We start from the raw sequence: 18,246 nt of genomic DNA, 5'->3' as shown, positions 1-18,246 counted from the left end.
AATAAGCTTAAAAAAAAAGTTTATTAACTAGTGTACGGAGGTTCACTTGAGTTGTATTATTCACCGCGTTGATATGAGGTTGAGGGCAATATACGAGCGCGTATATAGCGAAGAGATAGGCCAGGATGGGGTTTCCACATATGAAAATAACTCGGCGACGCTTTGTATGTGACGTCCGACATTCTGTCGGGACGGTGGTACATCCATCATTCGAGCAACGAGACGTCCGCGGGATATGAGATATAACATCGCAAAACTACTAGCACACCACTATAGTGTTATATTATGTACTAGTACTAATATGCTTCTCGTGACACTCTCGTATCAATTATCTCGGGATCGAGACATTAACTCTTTAAACGCCGTTCTTTTTGCTCTACGCTCTATTGAATTCTCAACTCTGCCTTTGATGTCTTTGTTAAACTTCAATTTACATATTTTATCATAAGTATTAATTTTACGTTTAATTATAAAGAATAGAATTTTAATTTTTTATTAAAAAAAAGTATTTAATTTATTATCATTAAAAATTTTTTTTTTAATAAAAATTTATAATTTAATTATTAAAAATAAAAATTATCAATTTATTTCAGATAAAAAAAATTATATTAATCTAAAATCTAAATACTTACTGTGTACGTAAAGTGAACGCAGCAGAAGTAATACTCGAGGGCAGGTGTAAGCCTTTTATAATTTCTTGCCATAATTTTTTGTTTATTACGTCTACTAAACCACCTCGGGCAATCACTAAATTATATAGTTCGTACAGGTCAAGAACAGACTTTGCCATAATAGGTAATCGATTGATTGGAGTTCCTGTAAAACAAAAAAAAAATCATTATCAATACTGATTGTAAGCCAACATAATAATTTAAATCTCATAGATAAAAATAAAATATAATAACTCGATTAAGATAAAATCAATACAAACATAAATGAATATATTAATATATTAAACTGAATAGACACGTGGTAGATAGGAAAGTTTTAAAATTTAACGAGTTTGCCCGGCTTTAAAGAACCAGAGCGTTAACAAGAGTAATAACAAATTTGCGACTATCACGCGAGGAACGTATAGTTTTATGAGCTTGCAAACGATTTAAAAGGTACACCAATAAAGTCCTTCCGACAATATTGTTGTACATAAATATGTATATGAAACTACTATACACATTGTTTAACCCCGTTATATTAAATTCTCTCTCTATCCGTGAACAGTCCGTTTATCCGCGAGCAGCATGGAGGCTCCAAAGGCTCCAAAGGCTCCAAAGGCTCCAAAGGGCCGACGCCATGTCGTTCAGCGTTTAGTTCCCTGGGAGCCCGATAATCCTTGATCCACCATCTCGAGTTGTAAAGAGCGACAGAGAAAGTAACAACAAAACACATTGCAAGTTGGTCTTGTGGAAAGAAGAAATAACATAATAATAATAATAAGTACAAAAGTGTTGTTAGAGGAAAAGAAGGGGAACCGGCAATTTGGGGCTATCGAGACTTGGCCCCTCCGGCTTTATTATTGGCCCTGCAATTATTGTTGATATACGCGCCCTGGCAACCAGTTTAGTGGTTATACACTAAATGCAACAATAAAAAACGATGCTCGCTCACAAAATGGCGAACAAACTCGATACTTTTTGATACAATGTATGTAACTGCCAATGTTTGTAATAATATATTTATTTTTAAATCGTGTATCTCCAAACCGGAATCGTACACGGATTCTCACCCCCTTTTGCATACATAGTATCATTGCATAACGCGAACTTAAGACTTTTAACCTCCAGCAAACGATCCTGAGTTAAAAGTACATCTAAGAAAAAAGTACATATCATTACTGTAATAATTGTAATGACGATGAAGATATACACCGTCAGTTTCTGTTATTATGTAAAGTAGGATGGCTGTTGAAGCGTTACTTTCATGGTGAATAGTGCACAGAAAAAAAAATTTACAACTTGAATCAAGTAAATAATTTTGAAGAATTTCATCTTCTTGGTTTGAGTTGAAAAATTCTTAAACTAAGAAATTTTACTTGATTCGAGAATTTTTCGTCTTGATTCAAGTTAATTTTTTTTTTCTTCAGTGTGGAAATTAAATTATATCTCTGTATAATTTGATTTATTTTTAATCGAGAGAATGAAAATAATTTTGGAGAAAATTATTATTAATAAAGGCTGTAATGTAGTCTGGGCTTTGTTTTGTGTTTTTAAGATATTTTCATCTGGGGTATGAATATGAATATAAATATTCTCTTTGAGTACGTAGGTTGGTTTATATATTGTGTATACCTCAAGTGTATAGACGTTTGAACGCCGCGGTCGTCAATATAATAGCCGTAGCTGTTGCGAGAAGCTTTTATGGCGAACAACGTGATTCGAATACTGATTGTACAAGGGCTTTTTACGAACTGCTGACTTGGTTGTGTGTTAAAATAAAATAAACACTTGCTAGTACAGTGCACTGAAATAGTTTAATCTGAATTTACTTTTTTAGTGGTGAAAATTTCATTTTATGGAAAAATATTATTTTACCTTGATTTTTAGATAAAAAAAATTGTTTTTAATAATTTTTCCGTTAGATTAAAGATAAAAAATTCTTAAAAATAATTTTTTTATTTAAAATTGGCGTAAAATTTTGTAAGATAAGTATTTTGTTAGAATTAAAAAAAAAAATTGAAGAAAAAATGAAATAATTTACCGGAACCTCCTTAGCAATCAAAAGAATGGACTTAAAAATAGTCTGGAATAAAAGGAGAGGAAGGTAAGAGAAAAAAGTAATTAAAGGAAGGGCATTGTCTGAAGCCAGAGATATTGCGGAACAGTAATCAGTAATACAAAAGAAAGTTGAGGGAGGGAATAAAGACTCGTGTCCCTCAAACGCTCGAGAGGAACAGAAACATTAACATCGAGGATACGATTACGACTTTTCTTGGTAGGGCGTCCAATCAGCAGTTATTTTTATAATGACCACCACCACCACCACCACCATCAGTGTCCCGCTGTGGGTACGTTTCGCTCTTTATCCCGCTCGGCTTTGCTCCGGCAGTGCAATATTAAACCGGCATAAGTATGAGCAGAGTAACTGAAGACAGAGAGACTGGATCGAAATCTGTGCCCGCAAATGAGTTTGTCTCGCTGCCGGATTTTATTTCCTCTGGATGTCTTTTTGAATCGGCACACAATATGTAATATATGTAATAAGTCCTTTGGAGGATGAAGAAAAAGCCACAACGTTAAAAATAAGAGCAAGAGTCAGCTCGTAAAATGAATCGCGGTCTAAAGGCTTCAATTTTTATCATAAATGCCAGGTTGACCATTTAGTTCAGAAAGTCTCTGCTAGATGTCGCCGGCGCGGCGCTTCTCGCAAGCGGTAGAGCGGATCGGGCAATTCTGGGGCTGGAAGTCTTCGATCGAGCCGGTCGTGTGTGGAAGCGTGGATAAATTGACGGCGAATGAAGGCGAGGCAAGTTGGCCGATGGGTAATTGGTATACGAAACAAAATGTTGCATTTTATGGGTTATTGTGATGGCTCGAGGAGAAAGGAGTGTCCAATCTAATAACGATCAGGTTCACTAGAGATACTGAGTGGAGTATATAGTATAATATGCTATAGTTTAGTGTAGGGTTATATGGATGAGGCCTTTATTAACCCACGGATATAATACGAGTTTAAAATCGCGGTATATTTATATTTATATTTAATATATAAGAGAAAGAGTGCTAAAGAATTTGAGTTTGGGGAGTGCGAAATGACTTTTCGCGGAATCTCGCGTGACGACCCTGAAAAAATCTATCGAAGACGGATAGGATGGATCTATATCCTTCGATATAATGATAATGATAATAATAATAATAATAATAATAATGATAATAATACAATGTCTAGCTGTTTGATTTTTTTTTGCAACAAAGAAACGGAGAAAAATAAATTTGGTGGTTGTCTCAATAAATAACGAGTTTAATATTACAATTATAATTATAATTATAATTAAATGGAAGGATTTGAGTAATTGATGTTTTATTGTCGGTTATTGCGGGGTGTTTTTATTGTCGGAGATGAAATATATTTGTAAAATAATAAAAATAAATGTTGATGATGACGAGCGGCTGTCTCGCAGTTACTCTTAAGGTTGTAGGTTGTTCAGTTGGTTGTTGCAAGGCCCAAGGTTTAAACTTTGTAGACTGTGTGTTGAGTATTATCAGTGAAGCAAAAGATGTGATGTGAAATTGGCATTGCGAGAATTGCCAGCGAGGATCGAGGAGTTGAGGGTGGAGTTGTTGGCTCTTCTGTATGAAATACACACGACATTTACTGCCTTGCCGGCTGTATCGCGAGACGCAACCGTTATTATAAATAGATCTGCATCTCGGGGATTTATTTTAAAGGGCTGGGGATGGATATTAACTCGCTTGAATACAATGTATTTAATTTATAGGTGAGAGTACCAGAAAGGAGCCTTTAAATGTTACTAACTTTTAAGAGTATAATACCACTACAAACTGCTTTATAATCTCGTTAGGATTTCGCGGAAATTTCGTGATAATTTATTGCGTGTCGCCAGTTTACTGTCACTCGTGATTCGTTCAGGGTAACGCCAACGAGGAGACAACGTATTTAAGTTTTATTTCACACATTTGCAAGTTTGTTGGCTCTCACAGGGCTCTAGAATAATAAAATTTGCTTTATTTGAAGTTTGTGGTGGAAAAATTATGTCAGCGTTCTAATTAAATTATTTTTTTAACGCTACGATTTTTTGGAGATTGTTTTTTGATATTTTTAGACCGCAATAGCTCTTTAAAATATCATTTAAATAATTAAAAAAAAATTTTATTCATATGGTGAAGATTAAATTGACTTTTAGATAGAAAAAAATGTTAATTTATTTTTTTTTTAGATAACAAAAAGATTTTTTAAAATTATTTTTACTAAAAAATGATCAAAAAAAAATTTAGACCGATAAAAAAATTAATTATAAAATAATTAAAATAATAAAATCTAATAAAGATAAAAAAGGAAGTAGTTGTCATCAAAAATGTCAGGATTTCAAATAGAAGTTAAGTTCCGCGTGCAGCGACGACATGTGCCACACACGTCACATGACAGCTAAACAGCAGCACAGGTAGTTTTCTTCTCAGTTGGATGACTTGGTTGAAAAGTCCCCGGCGTACTGGTTTTACACACTCTCACAAACTTCTAATGTATAGAAGATATATAGAGGAGTGTCCGCGTGACTCGTGCCACTATACACTTCTCTAAAGGACGCCCATACCATTCACGGATCCTTTGCTGACTTTATTCTCGATCTCGAACACGCTCAACAAGACCCGCCACCGCTTTTACTTACACAATATATAATATGTATAATATATAATACTAGTGTATGAAGCTCTTCCTACCCGCTGAGACACGCCACCTTCGCTTCTCTACACAATGCGTTAACACGTGACACGTCTTATTTTTTTCCGAAAATGCTAATTTTTTAACTGTTTCATTGGATTTAGTGATTAAAACTGCGAGATAATTGGCTATTTGTGTCACATCAAAGCGGTGTAGTTGTTGGCAAGCTCCACTCGAGTGGATCTGCTGCAAATACATGCACTTACACATATGTTTAAGCGCTAGTAAAGTGATTTCATTACAGATGCTTGTAAGCGTCATTTTACAAGTTAAGACGAATTATAAACTCGTTCAAGAGGATTTAGAACACGAAAAATAAAATAAATCAAAAATTACGCCAATTTAAATAATAATAATAATAATAATAATTTATCTTATTAAGAGAATAAACGAAATTTTGTGGTCAGTGTATTTATGTGATAAAATGGGTTTTTATGGTTAAATTTGGTATCGTTAGAAAAGTCTTGACTTAGAGTAGTGCCTTTTCATGATAAGTCTAAGGCTGCATTTGAAAATGCTCTATTTCTCGATACATAATTAAGAAATGACCTTGTATCTCGTGAACTATTGATATTTTTAAAGATATAAGCTCATCCCGATGTTACATTCATTAAGACCTTTCATTTGAGTACCCACATCAATTTTTCATATATTTATATATATTATATATATGTATATATGAAAAATATATCAAAAATGCATGTGGGTAATCAAATGAAAGCACTTGATGAGTGTAACATCGGGATGTGCTTATATTTTTAAAAATATAAATAATTAAGAAATTACTTTGTATCTTGTGAAATATTGACATTTTTAAAGATATAAGCTTATCTTGATGTTACACTCATCAAAACCTTTCATTTGAGTACCCACATGCATTTTTCATATATTTTTCATATATATATATGAAAAATTGATGTGGGAACTCAAATGAAAGGTCTTGATAAGTGTAACATCGGGATGAGCTTATATCTTTAAAAACCTCAACAGTTAAGACAGTAAAATTTTATTTATTTATGGTTCACGACAGTCACATAATAATAATAACGCAATTTGAAAAAATTTATTATTATTATTAAGGCATAAAATTATTAATAAGTTAGTGAAATAAAATTTTGAATAATAATAATAATAAAAGGAGCGTTTGAATTTGAGGAGTCCTTTCATCTACCCAATACCAAAAAAGTTGTCAATTCAGTCGTTAAAATATCCGTCAAAGACACCGAGAGCAATAATCGCAATATAATAATCGTAATATAATGCCCGTCGACTAAACTCTGACTCTCAGTCTGTTAAATTTCGCACACACGTGTTTAACTTTATTACTCGGGATATTATTTGAAGATTTTATTGTCCTCCTCTTCGCGGTTGGGAGTCGCGGCTTCACTTGTACTCATACTGCGCCATGTTTTTCCATTATACTGAAGAATATACTCGGCTCTACACATCCAAACATATCATTTGAGTATGTATAAAAGTGTATAAAGTTATGTGGTATATACGCACATCACACAGGCCCACCCAGGTCGACGGATGAATCTTTAAATTTAAAAAGACAAGGAATTATAACCGCACCCATCCCGCCGATTTTATCCTCGATTTTTTATTCGCTCCCTAATCGTAATTCGTAATTATTGTTTTGATCGTCATCCGGGTCTGTGAATCAGATAAGCAATCGGTAATCGGAGTGATCTTCTCAATGGAGTTGAGGATTATTTGTAGCAACAAGTGCTATACTATAGATTCTATTCTTTGGGGTGAATAAAATACCCTCGGTCTTGATTCTACATCCCTATCTACATCCACATTCTCTTGTTGGCTCGAGCATGAAAAGACCTGGCGCCTTCATTCCTATCCTGACCCTTCGCTACTTGATACCGTGTAATTGTCCAAGTATCATTTATTATTTTTTTTTTTTTAATTCACCTGACTGGCTAGTGACAAATTGACGTTGTAATAACTTTAATAATTTTTAATTCTAAATATTTTAAAAAGAATTATTTTAATTTATTAATTTGTTAAGAAAAAAATTTCAATGTTTGTCTTTATTATCATCAAAATAATTTTTATTTAATTCAAATTGGCCATTTTTTTATTAAAAAAAATTTTTTTCTAATAAAAATATACTTTGTCCTCAGTTTAATGATTAAATAAAAATAAATTAATGCGTGAAAAAAAAAATTGATCCAACAGACAAACTGGAGTACCTTGTAGAACAAAACATCAAACACAAAATAATTTATTTATATAAATAAATTATTATTAGAGCCTTTGATATATGGAGGCAAGCATTTGTATGCCAGAAATGTATACATACAAGTGGAGTTATATATTAAACCGAACCAAGAATTCGACAATTACGTCAGTGATGTGTAACGAATGATCACGAGGGTGTAACAAGGCGTCAGGTTGTCTAGAATGTGCAAACGTCACTGAGTTTAAATGCTTTTCTCGATAAACAACATTTATTTTTCTCTCTCTGTTTGGCTTGTTGTACGTGTGCGAATTTATCAAACTCTGTGCACCAATTTTTTGAGAAAGGAAATTTGAGCTGACAAACCTTAAAATTCGTCTAAATTACACTTTTGTGCGTTTTAAATCCTTAAAAAGCCGGAGATTTGAGAAACAATCGTACAAAAACGCCGCTAGGGATTTAATAGTGTGAGAGCTGGACAAAGGAGAAAATAATGACACCAAACTGGAGAGAGATGGAGGCACTGACAGTCCAGAGCTTCCTCATTTTGGTGTTAAGTATTTGGACTTGGTTAATGGTTGTATTAGAAAGTGAAACGAGCTTGCATTATGCTTTATCTGATTGAAAGATGTTCACACAAGTATTGGTGAGTCTGGAGGAGGCTCGGAGACCAATCTGGTGTGTAGTGTATCCGTAATCCTGACATAATCCCGATTTAAGGCCCGCAGTCAGCGGGTGGGCCTTCTTTGGGTCCACAGCGATCCGCCAGAATTTAACACGACAGTCTAAGGTCCCTGTATACTGTATACTGTACTGTGCTTCTTTTAATATACATCTATACATTCATTTTATTCCTCAGAATCTCATTGAGCCTGCAGCAGCAAAATACAAATAAAAATATGAATTCGCTTTCCCCGGTTCCGAGAAAAGACCCCAAGGTTTATGACCGATCCGTCAAAGACATCCGTCATGTACAATGACTCTGTGACCAAAATCCGCCCATCTACTACGCACCCATACTTTAAGTATTTCATTTCATTTATATATTCAGATATATTATATACCTTCTTATTCTGCAGAGTTTATATTTTAGATTTTTGTCGGCAATTTTTATTATGTCCTACAACGACTTACTTATAACGATCGGGATTTATTGCTCTTCATTTTATTTTCTGTCCGGGAGATTTGAGTTTTAAATTTTGACCGCGAATTTTTAAATTTAAGTTCTATATTTTATTTATCAATCATTTGAATAATTTTGAAAAAAATAATCTTACATTGAATTTAATTAGCCAATTTTTTTAATTTTATTTTGATCAATATTAATTGTTGTATTTATTGAAGCTAAATAAAGTCTCAATAAATGAAAATGATCGATAAAAAACTCTGTTGAGTATAAAACTTTCTAAAATAAATTTTCACCTGTATTTTATTAATAGAATTAAGAGTAACTATTTAAGGACGAAAGACATCACCAGAGACATATTTATCCTAGACTGCTCACTACAACAGCTGTCAAGATTTATTTTACGGCTTCTTACATCACTATCCCATAACTCATTACTCTCTTAGCGTCAGTTTTCATTATTTGTTGACTATATTTAAACTATACCGAGTTATAACAAAGCAATGCTATTATATTATTTTCCTTTATTCAACATTTCAAATTCGACGTATTAAATTATTCAGCGCTACGTTTAGTGTTTAGTTGGGCAATATAAATATAAACATTATTATTTATCGGAATTTATATGCTAATTTAGCAATAACTTACCGAGCGGAGTTGAATTATGGAATTTCTTCGGGTAAAATTACGCGTAGTATAATTTTATAGCTGATAATTATTATAAAAAGTAATAAACCGTGTGGTTAATAAATAAACTGTCTTTTCTTTTTTGTTATTACTTTTTCTGGGGTATCAAACTCTTGCGGAAACTATTTTCGCAATATTGTTGCTACTTATTTGTGTATGTAGATTATATTTCTCGTTGCGAAATTAAATTAACCTCGGAACTTAATACCGATATCCCGTTCAATATACATTCTTATTTGCATTGTGTATTATAGTGCTACGTGCTTTCAAATCAAAATATTCAATATAGTATTCATTTTTTTATTCAATTTCCAGTCTTTTGTTGTATAATTTTATAATTTTCCACCGTCATTCATTTATAAATATATTTTAAATTATTCTTTTCAACTTAAATCAATTTTTGAGTAAAGAAAAAAATTATTTTCATAAAAAAAAAAATTATTTCAAGTTAAATTAAGTTTTTTTCGTGTAAAAAAATTTTTTTTGCTTTAAGAATTTATAAATTTTTAACAAAATAAAATTCTATTAAAAAATACTTTTTAAATAAAATTTTATTTCCGGTAAAATAATTTCATTTACTTGACTTCAAAAAAAAATTATTAATTATAAAAAATTATCAAGCAAATAGATTTAATAACAGAGAAAAAAATCAAAGCACCGCTTGAGAGTAATTAAATATATTATTTAAGTTAATTAAAAAAAAAAGAAATAGTGAAATAATAATTGTAAAAGTAATGTGAGAAAAAAAGGTACACATGTATGATGTATATATATCAACCAAACAGGATACCAATGGAGTCGAGTTCGTTACACTTATTATACACATTATTATTGTGTACATAGACATCACGCGCGTTGCACTCTCGTGTTCACAAGTGTGTAGCGAAAAAATGTTTGTACCGAACACGTGTTCATGTTACGCGTGACGATCGGGCTGAAAATTTAAAATAATAACTGCTAAAAATTTAACAAAATAATTTGTCGCGAGATTTATAATTAAATTACACCGGGCGAGGATGCACCGGATCAGACTTGGAGGATTATGTCAGTCCCGGTGTCCGGTGTCTAAAATATCACGTACTTTATTAGTTACTGTTATTGTTATTGTTATTATTATTGTGAGGAGTTGTAAAAAAAGTAATTTGCCAGTGAGTACATGACGATTTTTATTAACTGAAAGAATGATGACGCATCAGTTGGGAATGGCACTCGCGGCTCTCGCGGGTAGCCTCCGCGAAACAAGTGTGAGTTACATCCAGCATCAAAACTCGTTCGCCGATGGGTAAATAAAAAGCAAAATAAATATAAAATATCATAAAGAAATAAATGAAATGTTTTATATTAGTATGCCTCGTATCGGTGGTAAAGAAGAAAGGGCGAAAGGGAATAAAAAATATATATATATATATATATATATATATTTTATATGTTAACAACCAAATAATAAAATAAAAATAATAAAACGACCAAAGTAATAATATTAGTGTCTGCGTATTAGAAATTTACATATTAAGTGTTGAGAGATTTATACGATCTCGTCTGTTAAAATATTGTTGTGCGAAATCACACGTCTTTTATTTTTATTTGCTAGTAATTAAATCGGGTTTCCTGCCAATTATAACTCTATTTAATTATATTTTTAACTTTTCATTCATTGAAAAAAAAATTAATTTGATTTAAAAGAAATTCTTTAAGAAAATTTAACTTTAAATCGTTTTATAAAAAATTTTTTTCTAGCTTTTTAATCAATTTAATTTTTTTTAATTAATGTTTAAAATAATAAAAAAAAATTTTTCTAGTTTTTTAATCAATTTAATTAATTTTTAAAATATTAAAACAAAATTAATTTGATTAAAAAAAAATTCAAGAAAATTTAACTTTAAATTTTTTAATAAAAAAAATTTTTTTTAGCTTTTTAATCAATTTAATTTTTTTTTATTTAATGTTTACAAAAATTTTTTTAAAAAATTTGATGGATTAGTTGATCAAAATGGAAAGACTCAATAATGTTATTGGCAATTTGTCTTTATATAAGGTTTTATTAACCATCGGGGCGATGAAAAAAAAGGTAAATAGAAATTAGCGATTTTATAATAGGTGATGAGAGGCGCGGGGGTGATAAATGATTTCTTATAGATTGCATGTCGATTTAAACAGTTATATCCTCGCTTGGTATTCATATAATATAATATAATATTATATCTGTAGTGTAGGGATGGATTGTATAACCATTTGTGTTAAATTATTGTGCGTGGGCCGTAGATGTCGGCACAATAATGGAGCCCGCAGGGGGGTAACCACTGCTCGCAGAGCTTGAGAGGTCTCTTACGACTTTCCAAGGTATATGCGACAGCTATGAGTTTAAATGTCACATTTTTTTATTATCATTATTAATATAAATCTTATTATTACAATTTTTAAGAGTAGAAGGGAGTTTTATATTAAATTACGCAACGATATTTATGTCCGATTGTTACTCCGGGATTTATCACGTTATGCAATAATTTATTATTTAATTATATTCTTTGATAAATAACTCAAGATGATTAATAATCCCGGAAATTGTTATTATTATTCTTTTATTCCGTTTAATAATCAGATTAATCAACTATAAACTGACTAAACTGATAATTATTGAAATTGAGAAAAGACAATAATAGAATTTCTGTCTCTGATGTTATGTGTTAGAGGCTCGGTTTGAGTTTCTAGTTTCGAGTGGTATGGTATGGTGCGATTGCTATGCCCGACAAATGAATACGATGAAGAAAAAGGAGCCATCTCAGGCAGTTGATTGATGGACGCGTCTCTATGTTTATAATTAGAGGTTCAAACGTTTCCGGTTAGCGCGAGAATCGTCAAAGAATTAATTTACAAGTTTTATCTTTCTTTTTTTTTATTTACACGTTTGACTATTTTTAAATATTATTATTACTGCGTTTTTTAATTTTAATATTCAAAGTTAATTATTTTTTATTTAAGTATTTAAATATCCAATCAATCAATTAATATTGTTACTAGCAACCTTGAAGTCACTATTTGCTTTATTAATTAATGACTTTTGTTAAATTGCACGGTAATTTTTTAACTATTGGCGTTTTTAAAGATATAAGATCATCCCGATGTTATACTCATCAAGAGCTTTCATTTGAGTACCCACAGACATTTTTGATATATTTTTCATATATACATATATATAATATATATAAATATATGAAAAATTGATGTGGGTACTCAAATGAAAGTTCTCGATAAGTGTAATGTCAGAGTGAGCTTATATCTTTAAAATTGTCAATAATTCACAAGATATTTGTTAAATTGCACTGTACTTTCTTGATTATTGACTTTTTTAAAGATATAAACTCATCCCGATGTTACTCTCATCAAGAGCTTTCATTTGAGTACCCACATGCATTTTTGATATATTTTTCATATATACATATATATAATATATATAAATATATGAAAAATTGATGTGGGTACTCAAATGAAAGTTCTCGATAAGTGTAATGTCAGAGTGAGCTTATATCTTTAAAATTGTCAATAATTCACAAGATATTTGTTAAATTGCACTGTACTTTCTTGATTATTGACTTTTTTAAAGATATAAACTCATCCCGATGTTACTCTCATCAAGAGCTTTCATTTGAGTACCCACATGCATTTTTGATATATTTTTCATATATACATATATATAATATATATAAATATATGAAAAATTGATGTGGGTACTCAAATGAAAGGTCTCGATGAGTGTAACATCGGAATGAGCTTATATCTTTAAAAATGTCAATAGTTTACGAGATACAAGGTCATTTCTTAATTATATATCACAAAAACCCATTTTATCATTTAAAATACACTGGCCGCAAAATTTGCTTATTCCCTTAATAATATGGATTATTTAAATTTAAATATAATAAACGTAACATGTTATAAGAAAAAAAAAACCGTTGAAATAATATTCACGTGTTCCGGAAATAAATTAATGCGGGTTCACTTAGAATTAACACGTGTGTGTGAGAATTTATTCAAACTTCCTCCATATCATTAAATAAAATAAAATAAATTTAATTGCAAATCCATTACTATAATTACAGTCACTTAACTACACCCATCATCAATTAAAAATAAAAACTTGATATTTAAAAAAAAAATTTATAGTATTTGCTCAAATAATCGCGATCTGTGTTTGCATTGGCAATTTTAAAGTACGAGTGTGTGCATCTAAGTATTTATAATTGAAATATTTAAATTAATTTGTTTTATTCAAGAGATTCCCGGGCTCGGGTCCAAAGACGTTAAGTACGTCGCGTGGTTCTGACTATCACGTGTAAAATGGTGCCAAGAAGATGCAATTTATCACTACGTCGTTTCACGACGAATACGCTCTGGTTGACGGGCTCACGTATGAGATCGTTAATACTTTCAAGTACATTAAGTAAATTATTATTTATAATTCTATTAAAAAAGAAAAAATAAATTAATTAAACCAAAAAAAATAACTTACCACGTTTTTGCATGAAGGAGAAGAGATCATCAAGGAATTCTTTGCGCTTTGGGTCGTCATTAATTTCGTACAACTGTAAGAAAAAAAAAAAAAATAAAAAATATAAATTAAAACAACAGGATAATTAAAAACAGTTATTTGAAAAAAGAAATTACCATCTAAACCACAGAACATTATATTTCAATATCAATCAATAACAAAATAAACCCGATACGATATCAGATCCAATAAAGAACCGAGAATAAAATAAAACAAACTGTGAGTGAGTGAGTGATATTACAAATGGCAAGTAATAGATGGCAATTGGGCAGAAGTAAAACGTTATATTGGGGTGTGTAATAAAAACAGGAGTGAAACAAGTATGCTCGTAGCGACAGACAGATTAGTTAACTCCGATTATTAATGATTCCGTTTAACCCATCTCGCGTTATAACACATACATGTAACATATACCAGAGCCCCAAACCTACTGTACACCGTATCCTGATGTATTCACCTCATATCACCTTTACTCACAAATCCCCTGTCGGCTCATCAAGCTCCAGCCCTTCAGGCTCTGTATTATCATATTTGTTGTATTATTAATTATTATTTATTACACTTAATAAATAATTTCATTGCGTAATTCAACCCCCTCATTAATTTCCGAGCTCCAGAAAAATGAGGTTTTATTTTAATAACAACCCTTAGAATTTTATTTAAAATAAATCACACAACATTAAACATCAAATATAAATGTTACATTGAAATAAAAATTTCAAATTATAATTTTATTTTTTTACCGACAGTGTAGTATTTTAATAATGGGTTTCATCGTTGACTGTGATTAATAATAAAATAGGCATGCCTTTCTTTTTGATTAATGTGGTACATATATATGTATATAGTAGAGTATAAAATGTAAAATAAAATCTTTCGATATTAAGATTAAGATTGAGGACTGAGGATTGATCGGAGCTAGACATCATCGTAGATTAATAATTATTAGATGATCCGAGTAATCAACCGCGGCTCGGGTTCTGGCTGAGGGGGAGGAGGCACCGGGTTAGCATGCTAACACACATTAATATATGTACGCAAGGATAGATAGGAGAGGAACGGAACGAGGGCCTGAGAAATGATCTGGGTGGCAGGATCTTGATCGCCTGTTCATTTATTCCTATCCGAGTGTTTTTTCTCGGTAACGCCCCCGTACCGATGTTTCCCACCCTCGAAAGGCGAACCCGCAACACGCTTGCTCAGAGGGCCATTTTGTTGTACACATTATGCTTTTTGTTGTTGCTGGTGCTTTTTTGTCTGTTCTACTCGCATTATCGGTACGGTCTTTCAGAGCCCGCGGAATATAAACGAAGGATGAGCAGCTCGTTAGGAGCCGAGTTGCGCGGGGGCGAAAGGGAAAAAACAGGCATATTGATTGATCTACAGCCAACCGTCAGACCGGAGGAAAAAGCCCCTCAGAAATGGAAATCACCTTCCAGAGAGAGTAAATAAAGACTTTGACCTGGAGATTCCGAGATCAGGCCCATTTTTCTCTTTTTTTTATTCAATTTATTTAACAATTACTTCCACAAAAAAGAAAAATTTTTTTTTAATCCTAAAAAATAATTATTTTGGACAAAAGCGCTAATTTTTAACCGACTTTTGTTGTTTAGAGCGCACAATTGTCATTTCTAGCATAATTACAGTTAATTGTTAGATTCAAATAAGGATTGTTATAATTTGTACTGTGAGTAGAAGCACAAGACAGTAAAGAGAGTTCATGAGCACCCTCACTAGACCGTTAATTTTTTTAATACACACTCAGTGACTAGATAAAGACCAGTTATCAGTTACCAGCTAACGGTTGTACAAAAACGTGTATTTGCAAATTATCCTTAACTTTTGTTCCTATTCGTGATTTACAATTTATTTTTAAATTAAAATAAATTTAAAAGATAAATTTTTTTGACAAAGTTTTATGAGTGTAATTAAAATTTCAACAACAATTAAAATTGAGACATAAAAAAAATAATTAAACAGCGAGAAAAATTAGCGATCGCTGGAAGAGATGGTAGCCAGCGAGCAGGAAAATGATCGGTAGGCAGGCTCTTTCGCTTCCGACCCTCCGTTTGTTTTTATACATTATTATATATTTTATATACATATACTCATGTAATCGCTCGGTTTGCAGCGAATGACTCTCTATTCCTCGGTTTATATGCTTACCGGCAAGACCCGGTGGGGATATCAAGATCGCGAGTTTGCGCGGCCATAATACCTCACACAACTATATAATATACCACACTCTACGGCTACTGACTACCATTATTGTTGTTATTTTTTATACTCGTTTCCGAGCATAAGCATTGAAGATAGCACAGACCAATTACAATTATTACAATAAGTGCTCTATTGCTGGCACTGGGACGTGCGTCAAAATCTCCATAATATTCGTATCTTGTGTTGTAAAATATAAAAAATTTTAAATAACTGTAATAAAAAGCGACGAGGAACAAAATCGATAATGCTGAATTATTTACAGACTAAATTAAAAGATAAGAGGGAGGTCGCTGAATTGTTCAATTGTTAAGTAATAGTTCAATGAACTATTGACAATTAATAGAATTATTATTATTATTGAAAATTTTATTTTATTTATTTATTAATAATTTTTTACCAATAGTTAATTTAGTATAAGTATTTAGGCTGCATTCGAAAATGCTCTATTTCTAAATACATAATTAAAAAATGACCTTGTATCTCGTGAACTATTGATATTTTTAAAGATATAAGCTCATCCCGATGTTACACTCATCAAGACCTTTCATTTTAATACCCACATCAATTTTTCCTATATTTTATATATTTATATATATGTATATATGAAAAATATATAAAAATGCATGTGGGTACTCAAATAAAAGCTCTTGATGAGTATATCATCGGGATGAGCTTATATCTTTAAAAATGTCAATAATTAAGAAATGACCTTGTATCTTGTGAATTATTGACATTTTTAAAGATATAAGCTCACCCCGACATTACACTCATCGAGACCTTTCATTTGAGTACCCACATCAATTTTTCATATATTTTATATATTTATATATATTACATATATGTATATATATATATATATATATATATATATATATATATATATATTACATATATGTATATATGAAAAATATATTAAAAATGCATGTGGGTACTCAAATGAAAGCTCTTGATGAGTATAACATCAGGATGAGCTTATATTTTTAAAATATCATTAGTTGACAGGATACAATGTCATTTTTATCTATTGACATTTTTAAAGATATAAGCTCACCCCGACATTACACTCATCGAGACCTTTCATTTGAGTACCCACATCAATTTTTCATATATTTTATATATTTATATATATTACATATATGTATATATGAAAAATATATTAAAAATGCATGTGGGTACTCAAATAAAAGCTCTTGATGAGTATAACATCGGGATGAGCTTATATATTTGAAAATGTCAATATTTAAGAAAATACAGTGCAATTTAACAAAAGTCATTATATAATTAAGCAAAATTTTATTTATTACAGTTCGCAATTCTCGGCAGTCACATAGTGAGTGCAGGTTGCCAGTTATTATTATTATTATTATTATTATTGTTATGGTTATGATTATCTAGAATAATGGAAAGACAATGATGACATTTTTCATGTAATCTGAGATTTAGCGCTTGAGCGAATTCCTCGGGGATATAATTATCTGGTCAATCGTGAGGGATACCGATAATTATGGCTTTGCGTTATAGTAATTGTGTTTTAGTCTTCGTGGAAATAAGAGGAGTATTATGTCCCAAGAAATAAATAAGAAAAGTTGCGAATTTATTCGAAGAGAGTTTTTATATAAACTACTGAGTAGTAGTAGTAGTAGTCCTGTATAATATAGGAATGCAATCAATTCTTACGATTGTGATTATGCCGGATCGATGTAATTGTTAACTTGCAAAAAAGTAATGTTTGTATTATTTAATTTTTTTGCTGGTGTTTATTGCACCGGAGACGTTAATTTAAAAATTTATTTTGCTGAAGTTTACTCAATACGACCGGAGCCTTGAGAAAAAATATAATGAGTGTAAGGACAGAAATTTTAGAGTGTTTAACCTGACTCTTGGCCAGATGCTTTGGAGCCATTACAAATAAAACGTAAAAAGGAAAAAATAAATAAAAAAAAAAAAAAAAAGAAGCATAAAATAAAATCTCATCGCCCCACGCAAGGTTACTCTCTCTGTCGATTATTTCCAATAGAACTGCTGAAATTTTATGCTCCTAGCTGGAAATATTAAATCGCACCTAAATACGTTTTATGT

At 31.2% G+C, this 18,246-nt stretch overlaps 1 protein-coding gene across 6 annotated transcripts in view; it reads right to left on the bottom strand.

Moving 5' to 3' along the window:
• Positions 1 to 18,246, bottom strand: part of LOC123268561 (protein dead ringer) — a 73,867-nt gene that overhangs the window by 3,849 nt on the left and 51,772 nt on the right. For all 6 annotated transcript variants that reach the window (XM_044733740.1, XM_044733734.1, XM_044733736.1 and 3 more), the window contains 2 exons: positions 13,909 to 13,981; positions 633 to 816 (listed from right to left, as the gene is read on the bottom strand). In XM_044733740.1, coding sequence (XP_044589675.1) covers positions 633 to 816; positions 13,909 to 13,981 — 257 coding nt within the window. The remainder of the gene's footprint in view (positions 1 to 632; positions 817 to 13,908; positions 13,982 to 18,246) is intronic.

The sequence above is a fragment of the Cotesia glomerata genome, linkage group LG7 (assembly GCF_020080835.1).
Source record: "Cotesia glomerata isolate CgM1 linkage group LG7, MPM_Cglom_v2.3, whole genome shotgun sequence".
Lineage (NCBI taxonomy): Eukaryota > Metazoa > Arthropoda > Insecta > Hymenoptera > Braconidae > Cotesia > Cotesia glomerata.
Note: the sequence above shows the minus strand (reverse complement) of the source record. Positions and strands in the feature narration are given on the sequence as shown.